The sequence below is a fragment of the Bos grunniens genome, chromosome 7 (genome assembly GCF_055505025.1).
Source record: "Bos grunniens cultivar Pamir isolate PY7600 chromosome 7, Bosgru_T2T1.0, whole genome shotgun sequence".
Classification (NCBI taxonomy): Eukaryota; Metazoa; Chordata; class Mammalia; order Artiodactyla; family Bovidae; genus Bos; species Bos grunniens.
The window spans coordinates 93257501-93271303 of record NC_141171.1 but is presented as its reverse complement, the minus strand read 5'-3'; the positions used below and the strand labels follow the sequence as shown (position 1 = coordinate 93271303).

The following is a 13803-nucleotide window of genomic DNA, read 5'->3' as shown; positions in this document are numbered from 1 at the left end:
TGGGGTCGCAAAGAGTCGGACAGGACTGAGCGACTGATCTGACCTGACCATTGTTTCATCTCTCTGTGCCTCTACCCCAGGCCTCCAAGTTCAGTGTAGTGGAAGAACACGAAACTTGAATGAAGATGACCTGGGCTTGAATCCTAGTTCCGATACCTGCAAATTATAAGTCGGGTCAGATCCTATACGTGTGTCCTTCTCTGTAGGTATCCACTTTTTATAAGCAGAGTTTGAGGGTTAAATCACAAAATTCCTGGTTGCTCTGCTGCTAAGTCGCTTCGGTCATGTCCGACTCTGTATGACTCCATAGACGGCAGCCCACCAGGCTCCCCATCCCTGGGATTCTCCAAGCAAGAACACTGGAGTGGGCTGCCATTGCCTTCTCCAAAATTCCTGGTTATTAGGACTTAAATCATTGTTTATTAAACATGAGTCTAAAGAACCCTCAGTTCAGTTCAGTCGCTCAGTCGTGTCTGACTCTTTGCAACCCCATGAGTCGCAGCATGCCAGGCCTCCCTGTCCATCACCAACTCCCGGAATTCACTCAAACTCATGTCCATCGAATCGGTGATGCCATCCAGCCATCTCATCCTCTGTCATCCCCTTCTCCTCCTGCCCTCAATCCCTCCCAGCATCTAGGTCTTTTCCAATGAGGCAACTCTTTGTATGAGGTAGCCAAAGTACTGGAGTTTCAGCTTTAGCATCATTCCTTCCAAAGAAATCCCAGGGCTGATCTCCTTCAGAATGGACTGCTTGGATCTCCTTGCAGTCCAAGGGACTCTCAAGAGTCTTCTCCAACACCACAGTTCAAAAGCATCAATTCTTCAGCGCTCAGCTTACTTCACAGTCCAACTCTCACATCCATACATGACCACAGGAAAAACCATAGCCTTAACTAGACGGACCTTTGTTGACAAAGTAATGTCTGCTTTTTAATATGCTATCTAGGTTGGTCATAACTTTCCTTCCAAGAAGTAAGTGTCTTGTAATTTCATGGCTGCAATCATCATCTGCAGTGATTTTGGAGCCTGTAAAAAATAAAGTCTGACACTGTTGCCACTGTTTCCCCATCTATTTCCCATGAAGTGATGGGACCAGATGCCATGATCTTAGTTTTCTGAATGTTGAGCTTTAAGCCAACTTTTTCACTCTCTACTTTCACTTTCATCGAGAGGCTTTTTAGTTCCTCTTCACTTTCTGCCATAAGGGTGGTGTCATCTGCATATCTGAGGTTATTGATATTTCTCCCGGCAATCTTGATTCCAGCTTGTGTTTCTTCCAGCCCAGCGTTTCTCATGATGTCCTCTGCAAATAAGTTAAATAAGCAGGGTGACAATATACAGCCTTGACGAACTCCTTTTCCTATTTGGAACCAGTCTGTTGTTCCATGTCCAGTTCTCACTGTTGCTTTCTGACCTGCATATAGGTTTCTCAAGAGGCAGGTCAGGTGGTCTGGTATTCCCATCTCTTGAAGAATTTTCCACAGTTTATTGTGATCCACACAGTCAAAGGCTTTGGCATAGTCAATAAAGCAGAAATAGATGTTTTTCTGGAACTCTCTTACTTTTTCAATGATCCAGCGGATGTTGGCAATTTGATCTCTGGTTCCTCTGCCTTTGCTAAAGGACCCTAGTATATGCTTATTCTCATTTTTGCTAATGCCATTTCCCCTTCCCAAGTGAAAGAATTTTCCTCCTTACCAGATTTTTCAAAAAGTATTCTCAATTAACCCTCCCTTTTCCTATAATATTTGTATCTTTTACAATTTAATCTTTACTAATTAGTTTTGTTTTTAAATTATCTTTGATCTCTAAATCTTGCCCAAATCATCTGGAAACAGCTTGAGAATAAAGAGTCTAACATAGCTTTTATTCCCCCCATCACACGTTTGGGAAGAATATATAACAACATGTGAAGTCTTGAATACCTGCACAGTTAATTGACTATTTTATAGAGTTTAAGCCTTAACAATAACTCTCTTACTAATTAAACTTATTCATTCTACCCTCCATTTGAATATTGGTTAATTTGGGAATTCTGCCTAATCAGTTCTTTCACTTTGGACAACATTACCCCTTTTGTTCCTGGAGTTTCTTATACAGTTTCCTCTCTGCTGGTGTACCCAAACCACAGGGTGACCAAAAAGGCTGCCTCTCTGTGACTCATTCTTCAAAGTATAGTCTTCTCAATCAAAAAGGAAAGTTATTAAACTAAGTTATTGTCTTTGTTGTTGTTGCTTAGTTGCTAAATCATTTCTGACTCTTTTGCGCCCTGACGGACTTTAGTTACCCACCAGATTCTTCTGTCCATGGGATTTTTCCAGGCAAGAGTCCTGGAGTGGGTTGCCATTTCCTTCCCCAGGAGATCTTCCTGACCCAGGGATCAAACCTGCATCTGCTGCATTGGCAGGCAAATTCTTTCTGTCTTCTCATAATAGTGTAAGGTAGTGTCTGAAATAAGTCTGGGAAACTCTCTACTTTATCATCAGTTGTGAGTCTAAGATTACTTTTTATTTAGTAATTAGTTACTTTTGCTTATTTCCATGTTTAACTTTTTAAAAATTTTGAGATACAATCTCATATCTGCATTGAGACATAATTGAGATTTTTGAGGTTTACTGAGATATATAATTCACATACCAAAAAATTCATTTTTTAAGTATACAGGTCAGCAGTTTGTACCTTCACTATGTAATTTTTAGAACACCAAAAGAAATTCCATACTCATTAGCCATCACTCTCCTACTTAGAATCCCACCAGCAGTATAGGAGGAGTCCGGTTTCTCCATACCCACTAACACTCATCTACTGTCTGTCTTTTTTACTTTTGCAGTGCTAGTTGGGGTGAAATGGTATCTTGCAGCTTTTATTTGCTTTTCTCTATGACTGATAACTTTGAGCATCTTTCAATGTGGTATTAGCCATTTGTATGTTTGTTTTGGAGAAATGGTCAGTTAAAACATTTTGTCCATTTTTTAATTATGTTGTCATTTTACTGTTGAGTCATAAGAGTTCTTTATATATTGTGGACACATGATTCCAGTGGATATCAGGTACGTGATTTGAAATATTTTCTCTCATTCTGTGGGTTTTATTTTCAGTTTCTTCATGATGATCTTTGATGTACAGAAGTGTTTTATTTAGATGAAGTCCAATTTATCTAGTTTTTGTTTTTGTCACTTGAGTTATTTTTTTTCATTGTGTGAAGTAGGAGTCCAGCATAATCCTTTTGGGACTTCCCTGGTGAGTCAGCTAGTAAAGAATCCTCCTGTCAATGCAGGAGACCTGCGTTTGATCTCACTCCAGTATTCTGGAGAATTCCATGGGCAGAGGAGCCTGGCAGAGTACAGTCTGTGCCATCCCAAAGAGCCAGACATGACTGAGTGACTAACACTTTCACTATTGTAAGTGCAGTTGTTTTTTAATTTTGTTTTCAGATTGCTTATTGCCAGGAAATAGAAACACAATTCATTTTTGTGTCTTCATCTTGTATCCCACAACCTTACTGAATTCATTTGTTAATTCTAATTGTGTGTGTTTGTGTGTGTGTGTGTGTGTGTGTGTGAATTCCTTAGGGTTTTCTATGTTCAAGATCATATAACCTGTGAATGAAAATAGCTTTATTTCTTCCTTTCAAGTTTAGATGTTTGTTTGTTTGTTGCCTAATTGGCCTGTCCAGTATAGTGGTATATAGAAGTAACTTGAGTGGGCCTGCTTTTGTTCCTGATCTTAAGGGGAAATCATTTTTTTTTCATCATTAAGTATGATGTGTCTTGTGATTACTTCCATCCCTGATAGATCATTTCTGCTAAGGACTGAATGTGCTCCTTAATATCTCCCAGTCACAGCAAGATCAGGTTGTTCAGAAGGCAGAAATGGAGAAATTTTTCACTAATCTTTATAGAATCCTTTTGTAGAGTAAAGGATCCTTGTTACCCCATCAGAATTACCTTTGGAGGAGGTTTTTCAATATCCATATAGATAGACTACGTCCGGGTCTTCCTGGCTTGTGTCTGTGCCACTCAGAGATTGGGCATTGTATTGCCTCATTCAACAGAGGCTGCCAGGAAATCACTGTCTGCTGAAATCAGTACAATAACATGTTGAGGAGAACCCAGAAAAACTGACATATTAATTTGTTAGACTAAGTCTTTCTATAAGAAACATTTCTTTTTCCATTGGTTTTATAAAAGATCTTAATGAGAGATTTTGTATTTTACTGCAGAGATGAGAGCATGATTGACTATTGTAAGTCTTTTATAAGAGGGATTATAGAAAGACATATTTCACTTAATAATGGAGCTGTTTTTACTCTTGTTATAGCCTTATGATGATCACTCAATGTAAGCACTCCCCCATATGAGATTCCCAACCACAGTGACACCTCTGATTTGACACCACAAATTGAAATGAGCTCTTAGAAGAAAAAATTTTCAAATCAAAACCATTTAACATCTATCTTAGAAGTTAGACCTCAATTTTTGTTGAATAATTTATTCAGATTAACACAGACAAGTCAAGTAGACTCAGACTTGAAGCATACTAGATTAATGTTAGAGTAAAGCTTGCGAGAACAGGATGGAAGTCAGCTGTGGACAAAGGCTCATTACTAGAGTTCAAGATGGTTTCAAGAAGAGCTAGTTCAGCTGGAGAACTTGAATTTGGAGGGAGCAGCAGTTGAACCAACATTAGGTAGGGATCTGTCGAGCAGTGTGAGTACAGGTTTGAATCAGGAGGCATAATCTGGTTGCAGGGAGCAGAAAATGAAGGCATTGGGTGAGAATTGAGCAAACAGAATGGCATTGGTTCTAAGACTACCTCTTCTCCACAACCAAACTCCACCTCTTTGCCTAACAGGGAAGGAAGAAAAAAAGAAGATGATTCAACACTGGGACAGGATGAATAAATCAACCAAAGTTTAAGGCCTCAACCATTGACTGGGGATTTAGAAACAGGGTCTTCTCTTGAGAAAGAAAGAGGGTCTAGTAGGCAGAAAAATCAGGACAATGAAATGATGAATCAAGGCAGCAGTTCAGTTTATATAACAAGTCAGAATGAGATCGAGTAGAATATTTCGTTCTAAGTTCATGTGGACACACCTTACCCTTGGTAGACTGGTTATCAGGTTTCTGTGGCAATAAAAGACTTAGGGTGGGAAGAGGTACATTTTTCCTGCACTTAGACTGTGAAATGATCACACTGTGGGTCTAAAGCTTTCTCTGGGTCCCAGGAAACAAAGTGATACTACTCCTCTAAGCTCCTGGGATCTTCACTTTTAGAATTGGGACTTTTAACATATATATTAAAAATTATATGAATATATACAATTTTTTCTCACTTCGTATTTTCTGTTGTAAGTTTTCCATACTTTTTCATTGAATGAATTTAGTTCCCAAAAAAGCCCTGCACCTCTGAAGTTTGACTTCATAAAAGTTATTTATTGGAGTTAAGATTGAATATTATGCCCTCAAAATAAGAAGTGGTTCAGAAAACTATCACAGATATTCATTCATTTATTCAGTTGAAATCCCACTCTGTACAAGTACTGGGGAAGCAGATTAGCACCCATGACCCCTAGCTTCAGGAAAGTTATATTCTAAGTGCACCATGTGTGCGTGTGTGCTCAGTCATGTCTGATTCTTTGCAGCTCTGTGGACTGTAGCCACCAGGCTCCTCTGTGTGGTTTTTCAAGCAAGGATACTGGAGTGGGTTGCCATTTCCTCCTCAAGGGGATCTTCCCAACCCAGGGATCGAACATGTGTCTCCTGTATTGACAGGCAGATTCTTTACCACCGCACCACCTGGGGAGCCCTAAATTCTAACTAGGAAACACAATTAAACAAAGAGAATAGTATCATAAGATAATGTGAAGTGAAAGTTTAGCCACGAGGTGCTTGTATTAACTTCCCCGGTATAAAGATCCATGCAGTAAATTTGTCTTAAATAAGAATTGTTTCTGTTCATAAAGTGATAAGCTCTTTTTGCCAGAAAATTAAAAAGTCTATAATGCTTTTTTACCTTTGTCTCCTGTAAACCCAGCGCTATGGTTAATTTCCCATTTTATTAGTTACTCTCAGCCTTAATCTCTTACTCAGTGTCTTAATTTATACTTATCTTTTGCTTTAAGTCACCTCAGAATCCTTTTCTTAATTAATGGCAGAGGATAAATAACAAATCCTCTGTCTTCTCTGGTTCTTAGTATGCTGCCTAGCCCAGCTGAACTTGTAATAATGCTCAGTAAATTGTTTTTGATCCTAGATTTATATATAGATAAGTTGTCAGAAGCAGATCTCACATGGTGTTGTGTTGGGTCAGAAGAAAGTGGCATCTGGGCATTTGTACAGAGAGCCACACAACAGAGCAAAGCAAGGTGGATGGGAGAACAGAGCTGACCAGCAAGGACATTTGAGCAAGTCTGTTTCAATGTCTAGGAGGTACAGTTTGTGACCCTGAAGTTTTGAACACTTAGACCATTAATGAAAATTGATCAGTGAATGTAGAAAATCGAGTAAGAAGATATTAAAATCTCAAATCAAGAGAAGTAGCCAAACTTAACCCTAACCCCAAACTTCATTTTCTGTGATTAAATTGAACAAATTAAACCTCATATCCTCTAGGAATTAGTTTGCACGTTTATATATTTATTAGTGTATTCAGATCTCTTCCTAGTTTTCCATACCTTACTTGAATTAATCTCATAAGTTTATTAAAGAGCATTAGAATACAATAAAATTTTTAATTAATATTATAGTGACAATTTAATAATTGAGTCAAATGATTTAAAAGTGTCCTAGCTTCTAATAGGCTTAGCTTATGTCTAAATATCCATAAATCTTGATATCTAATTTCTAGGATCTTATCTTCAAATTTCTTTACTGCATTAATTAGACATATGAATTAGAAGAAAAGCTTGAATTTGTCTTTCTAGAAGAGAGGCATTAGGCAGAAAGACTGAGTACACTCAGCTTTCTCTTCCAATAGAACTATCCCATGTTGACTTCTTTCCAGTTATAAGGCATCAAGGGATTCTTTATAATTATAATATTGAATTTCTAAGAGTATCCAGTAGCTGTTTGCTAACAACAAAGAAACCTCGACTTTCTCTGTGAAGCGATGTCCTATACGTTGTAATAAAATGATCTGACACCCCTACCCTACGTTGCCTTTGTTGTATTACTGCTCAATTTACATCAGAAAAAAGATTCCTAGTTCCAGTACCGTTAATAAATATAGTTTCTGCCACTCTTACAGATCTACACTATTACAGACTCAGCCTTAAGTTTTCAATTTTGTTTCCTGTTGCACATTTTAGGACACCTATCAAAATGTTAAATATATTCATATTTATGTCCTAGTATTAAATATGTAGTAATATATTAGACATATTTGTGTGTGTGTGTGCTTAATTGTGTCTGACTCTTTGAGATCCCATGGACTGAAGCCCACCAGACTTCTCTCCATGGGATTTTCCAGGCAAGAATACTGGAGTGAGTTGCCATTTCCTACTCCAGTGGATCTTCCCAATCCAGGGATCAAACCCACACCTCCTGAATCTCTTGGTCTCCTGCTTTGGCAGGTGGATTCTACCACTGTGCCACCTGGGAAACCCACAATTAGCATATTATAAACCTTAATATTTGATAACACTTGTGTTTTCTCTAAGATCTTATACTAAACTCTCAAGCAGAACAGATACTTTCATTTCTGATTGCTGTGGTAGAGACCTCTCTTACTCTAATAGAACCTTGTCATTGCTATTATCATAGAATCCATTTTATCTGTCAGCTAGCCATAGACGTTGTTGGGTCAAGAACAATTCTTAACAATTCATAACAGTGTCACTGAAATTGAGCATTTTAAATGGAACTAGTATTTATGAATGTCTTGCAAATCAGAAGGCAGAGACATTATGTTCAGCAGCAGCAACACTAATGCTTAAATGATACTGTGTACCAGGCACTGTCCTAAGCATGTACTTCATGTAAATATACTTTATCTCATTCAATCACTATAGCTTTATAAGTACTGTTATCATCCCCATTTTATAGATGAGAAACATATAAATGTATATTTTTTCCTTTAAAGCTGTGGCCTATCCACTTTACAGCAGAAACCCACACAACATTGTAAAGCAACTGTACTCCAATAATTGTTTTTTAAGTGTACCTCTCCCTTTGTTACAGTAAGCTCCCCCATCAGATACCTGCGCAGTGCGCATGTTATATGATACTATTGGGCTTCCCATGTGGCGCTGGTGGTTAAAGAATCCACCTGCCAACGCAGGAGACGTGAGACACAGGCTCAGTCCCTGGGTCAGGAAGATCCCCTGGAGGAGGAAATGGCAACCCACTCCAGGATTCTTGCCTGGAGAATCCCATGGACAGAGGAGCCTGGAGGGCTACAGTCCATGGGGTCACAAAGAGTTGGACCCAACAAAGCGACTGAGCACACAGGACTCTAACTATGGTGACTCTTATCCATAAAAGAGTCTCCTGGTTTTTCATGTATTTCAGGACTCAGTTCTTACTTCTCTGTTGAATTACATGATCACTTAGTTTTTATTCTCTAGCCTCTTTGCTGCTTATTCTTTTTTGTGCCTTCCAAGCAGACTTTCTGTTTAAATCAATTCTTAATTACCCAAACTAATGAAGGGGAAAGAAGGTGTGGAAAATTTAAATAACAGGCAATCCCCAAATCATTTTTAAGTTTTGAATATGTTTTGATGTGGTGTTCTGGAAATTCAGTTTAAGCAGAAAAATTGAAAACACTATGAAAATCTGGAAAGCAGATGAGTTTCCTTGGCCAAGCCCCTGGTTGGCTCTTCTTTGTTGCTTCTTCCATGCTGGAAATAGATGGCTGTCTTCTAATGTCGACTAAATGGAATTGACCTTTCAAGTCTTCCTGGAACAATCTCTGCTATCAGTGTTTGCTCCTTCGCACTGTCCACATCAATAAGTTACACCTGGAAATGATAGCTATCTAACGTAGCACCTACCAAGTACCATACATTGTCTTAAGTGCTTTATCAATATTAATCATGTAATCCTTATGATAGAAGTATTATTACAATCCTCAGTTATGTATGAGGAAGCAGCAAAATATTAAGTATAACTAAGATCATACAGCCAGTAAGTTATGGATCCAGAATTTAAACCTAGACTGTGGAACTCCAAAGCCCACATTCATGACCAGTATGCATACTGCCATTCAGAGGAGAGCATTTGTTTAGGATATAAACAGATTTGTTCATTAAGCATTATTTTAGCTAGTCATTGTACAGCTTACGGTAGGTATTATTAGGCCTATTTGCAGATGAAGGAGTCAGAAAGGTTGAGGAACTTGTCCAAAGCTGTACGACAAAGAGGAGTCAGAATCAAAATTCATTCAGTTTGTAATTGAAATCCCATCTCAGAATCAATGAATTTACCATGAAACATTCCCTCTGATGGGTTTTGGGAAACGTACATGACATATTTTTCTAATAAACTAGAATTTTTTAATTAATGAAGGAACTTTCCATTTAAAGAAATTGTTTATATTTCAAAGCACAAACTTCTTTGATAAGATATATATCTTACCTGACAAAATTGAGGATATACTTTTAAAAGCAAAAATCACACATATTGTACAGATTTATATCAGGAAGAATAAAATTTCATTATTCAGTGCCTATCACTCTGTTAAGACATATCAAATAGTAGGTGATAATACTCTAAAATTGTTTTTCTACATTTTTCCTATGTATTAGAGGAAATATAAGTTTAAATATTGTAACAAAATGAAACTATGGTTGCTTGGTCCTCTGAATTTTACTTACTGTAAATTGGAGTTTATATTTCACTGTGAATATTAGACCACTCAAAATTCTTATATTTGAAGTTAAAATTGGAAAAGGAAATGTTTGAGTACCTATAATTAACCTAATACTTCATGCCTTTACGATTTATTATAAGTGTTTCACCTGATACCTAATTCTTGAAAAGTTACGAGATTTTTATATTGCTTTGATTTTATATTATGCTTTCTCCATGTAAATAAAGTTTTTATAAAAGTTTAGATCTCAGTAAAGATGATCAAACAACTTAATGACAGATTTTGTTAAACTTTAGGAAAAGAAGTCTTATTAAATAAACTGAAACTAAAACTTAGCAGTATAGAAAGCACTAGAAATGTGAAAAAAATAAGCTATGTTTATCCTCTATAGTCTCATATTTCTCTCCATTGGCTATATAAACCAGTGTCTTAAGATATCTTTGTCCTTTTAACAGTCAAATAAACAGCTGTAAATAGTGGACTTTATAATAGAAGTCTGATTTTCTTATTTTATGTAGTATTTTTCCAGGGAATGTTTGTATAGCAATAGCTAAAAGAAAAATGATATGTTATTTTTAATATTAGAAGCGTTCACTACATACTTGATAGAAAATACATCTGCAGCTAAAAATTTTAATCCAGAATTCCAAAGTGGAAGTCAATTAAAGTAAGTATATTAGTAGATGTTTACAGAATTTTTCTTATTTGCTTGGCATTGTCTATATTATACTTCCTGCCATTATTTTTCCTGATTGAAATATAATTTTTAACTTCTTTTAAGTTTCAAAATAATTTTGTACTCAAGTAGTCCTTTGAAAACCTGGTAATTGAATGTTTCTGATGTAGCTTCATAAAGCATCTGACTTGCCTTCAAGACCATTTGAGAGGGACAGAGCTTTGTGTAGTAGCCCTTAAGCTTATTGTACATTCTAATCAGATTTTAGAGTGATTTTGGACATACAGATACTAACTTTAAAAGAAAAACTGCTCCAAATATCAATAGGTTAGCCACTATGGAGAATATTCTTTGGTGACTGGATGAGTTTTAGTCTGAGAATGATGACTCTAATTTTACATCTTGAATTATTTCTCCCGTGACATTTTCAGTTATTCCCTGTTCAAGAACAGTATTCCTTTTTTCTGGATTTTTATTTCCCTTTCGTACCAAACATACAAAAAACTGACCTTCTGAAATGTCAGCAGAATTCAGCTATGCCAGAAAGTTTTAAGAAATCTTTATTTGCACAACCTTAAAAGTAATGCTGGCTGTTTCTCCTGTGATGCTTTCTTCCCTTTTGCTGCACTCTAGATCCCAGAAAGAGTTTTTAACTCTTAAAAATAACCCATTTTAAGCATTCTCCCTAGCTCATAAAAATAACACATTTTAAGAATTCGTGGGAAGTGTATGGTATTCATCAGTATATATTTACTGTCTGAAGCTGATATAGCTGTAAGGTTTTTCAGATCCAATTGATCTATTGCGCATGTTCCCTCCCTAGGTTGCTGGACGTGCTTCTATTTGCATAAGGCCCTGGGCAAGGTTCTTTCTTGCATTGATTGGCCTGTCCAAGGCAGTCTGATGTGTTCTTGCATTGATCACTTTGTCTTTTCTTGGAAGACAGTGTTACACTGAGTTCATCTCAAAACATTCTAGGGAGAAGGTAAAATTTGACTGCAGATGTCTCAATTTTATTCAGATGTTCTTTTGAGTGTAGGCTCTTTTTGCTAGGATAAGTATCTCTTTTTTTCCCCCCTTGCCTAATTTGGATGTTTCTTCAGTTTGAGTGTACTGTAGACTAGATTATATTTGAAAAAGCTGTGTTAAAGAAAATTGCCAGAGTATATGCCACTTATCTTGTACTATTTTTGTTTTTAAAACAGTGTATCTCTCTTCCAGCTAAAACTATTTTCTTTAAAGATAATCCCTTAAACCTAGACATAAACTAAAAAATTTACTGGTGTTTGTGATAGGTTACCACTTATCTTTACTAGCTTTACAGATTCCTTAGTTTGAGTGGAAATGCATTGCTTTATGTGTTTAAGAAAATAAGCAGCTTTGTTAGTTTCACTATCAAACAGTTGTCTAGAATGGCTTGTATGTTACTACTGATTATTGTTAGTTATGTTAATCTGAATAGTATAAACTTGTCAAATGTGGAAATTATTAAGCAGCTACATATCAAGTATAAGTGAAATACACTATCATAAGGTAGTTGCACATTATTTGGTGACAATGGAAACCTGAGTTTTAGGATTCAGTCTTCAACCAAATCTGTAAGAAACTGAGCAGTGAATGTTTTACAGATTAACACTCTTTATTGGCTGGTCCTTAAATCAACATTTATATTGTCTGCCAGAGAACATATTTGTCTACCCAGCTAATTATCAAGAAAATGTCCATTACCCAGAACCTATTTACTACATCTTTAGTAAGGGACTGGTGAGACAAACCTGGATGCAGGGCAGTATCCTCCTCCTGACCAGCTTGCTATTTCATCCAAGCCTATGTGAATTTATAAGAAGGTTTACTTTTGGCAAAGATTTAGAAGTGTGTCATGGCTGAATTTGATTATTGTGCTGTTAGTGATTAAACTCTGCTACAACCCCTTAATGGTTTCAGAAAGCATATTTAGTAACACTCACTACAAATCAAGACATTTTCATCTATGCTCTTTTATTTTCATTAAACAGGTCACTATTTCTGAAAATTGTTAAAGTATAGAAATTAAATTGAACAGAAAAACATCCCATCCGTTATTTGACTCAATTGTACTGCTGTGGCATCACTCAGTATATCACAAGCCACAGAAACCTTCTTTTAATAATTCTGTTTTATAAACTTTGATAGTAAAATATTAGGAATCATGTTTCGTTTGCTTCACAAGTGCTAGAATTCATGCTTTAAAATTAAACCTGGAATGAATTAAATGTCTATTATATAAGAGCAATAAGCACGTCAAGTTGTTAGATGATGTCATTTGCTCCCTTAAGGGTGTTCTCTAAAAGCTATAGCATTAATCAGGGATATACATGAGTTATATGAAATTTAGCAAGTAGAAGTGTTGGTAATCAGAATTATTATTGATGTAAATAACATATATTGGAAAATAAGGCCTTATATTGAAAATATTAGATTTGTGGATGATTGGAACTTAACTAAAAGGTCTAAAACGTTACTCATATTTGTATGTGAATTATATAAGTTGAAAAAAGTACTCATAAAATAGTGACATAATTATTTTTTGAAGGTTGGCTATAAATTTGGTAGTTTGGGAAAATTTTGTGCAAATACCTATGAAAAAGGCCTATAAAAGTATTAAAATGTAAAAACCTCTTTAAGTACTTAAACACAGCTCTTGAACACTGAATCCCATCTGTGGAGACATGGATATTACATTGCAACTTTTGTTCAGTGCATCTCAACTTGGTGCAAGTAAAGCTCTCTGAAGTGGAATTGTATAGTGTTTGCACATTTTTTCCAGCTAAAATGAAATGTGCATCATCTTGCATAATTTACTTGTCTCTGGTGGTTGAATTTGCATATCTGAATGAGTGAGTATATATCTTAAGCTCCTGTTAGATGTAAAATAATCTCATGAGTAGAAGAGGCTCTTTTACCTCAGAAGTCTGAAGGGTCTATATTTCACAGCAACTCATGATCAAACAAGCTAATTCAGATGCTGGAAAGTGCTTTTGCGTAGCTGTGTAGAAGAACCGTTGACTGCATACGACCAAAAGTGTATGGTGCTACAGAAGACCCCGTGGAAGCCCCTCACAGACTGAACGACAGCCCTGAATGCGAGTGACACGGGCAACTGCGCATAAGAATAAATACGCCCTTGAGCTGGCCAGGCTTTCTGCTCTGTGATTCAGTCACGGTTGCTGTATTTCTTCCCCCTAAACCTGTACTACATAATCAGCTTCGTGTATGGACACAGCTGAAGAAATATAATTCATTTTTGGGTAGGGGGAAAAAGGATATTGACTTCTG

At 36.5% G+C, this 13803-nt stretch overlaps 1 protein-coding gene across 22 annotated transcripts in view; it reads left to right on the top strand.

Annotated features, from left to right (window-relative positions):
* ARB2A (ARB2 cotranscriptional regulator A) overlaps nucleotides 1-13803 on the top strand; it is a 419837-nt gene that overhangs the window by 239132 nt on the left and 166902 nt on the right. The window contains exon 9 of one of the 22 annotated variants that reach the window (XM_086413097.1): nucleotides 13462-13611. The exons of the other annotated variants lie outside the window; for them this stretch is intronic. Within the exon in view, the coding sequence (XP_086269223.1) occupies nucleotides 13462-13521 (60 nt within the window). The 3' untranslated portion in view covers nucleotides 13522-13611. Of the gene's footprint in view, nucleotides 1-13461; nucleotides 13612-13803 lie in introns of those variants that run through there. 22 annotated transcript variants of the gene reach the window in all.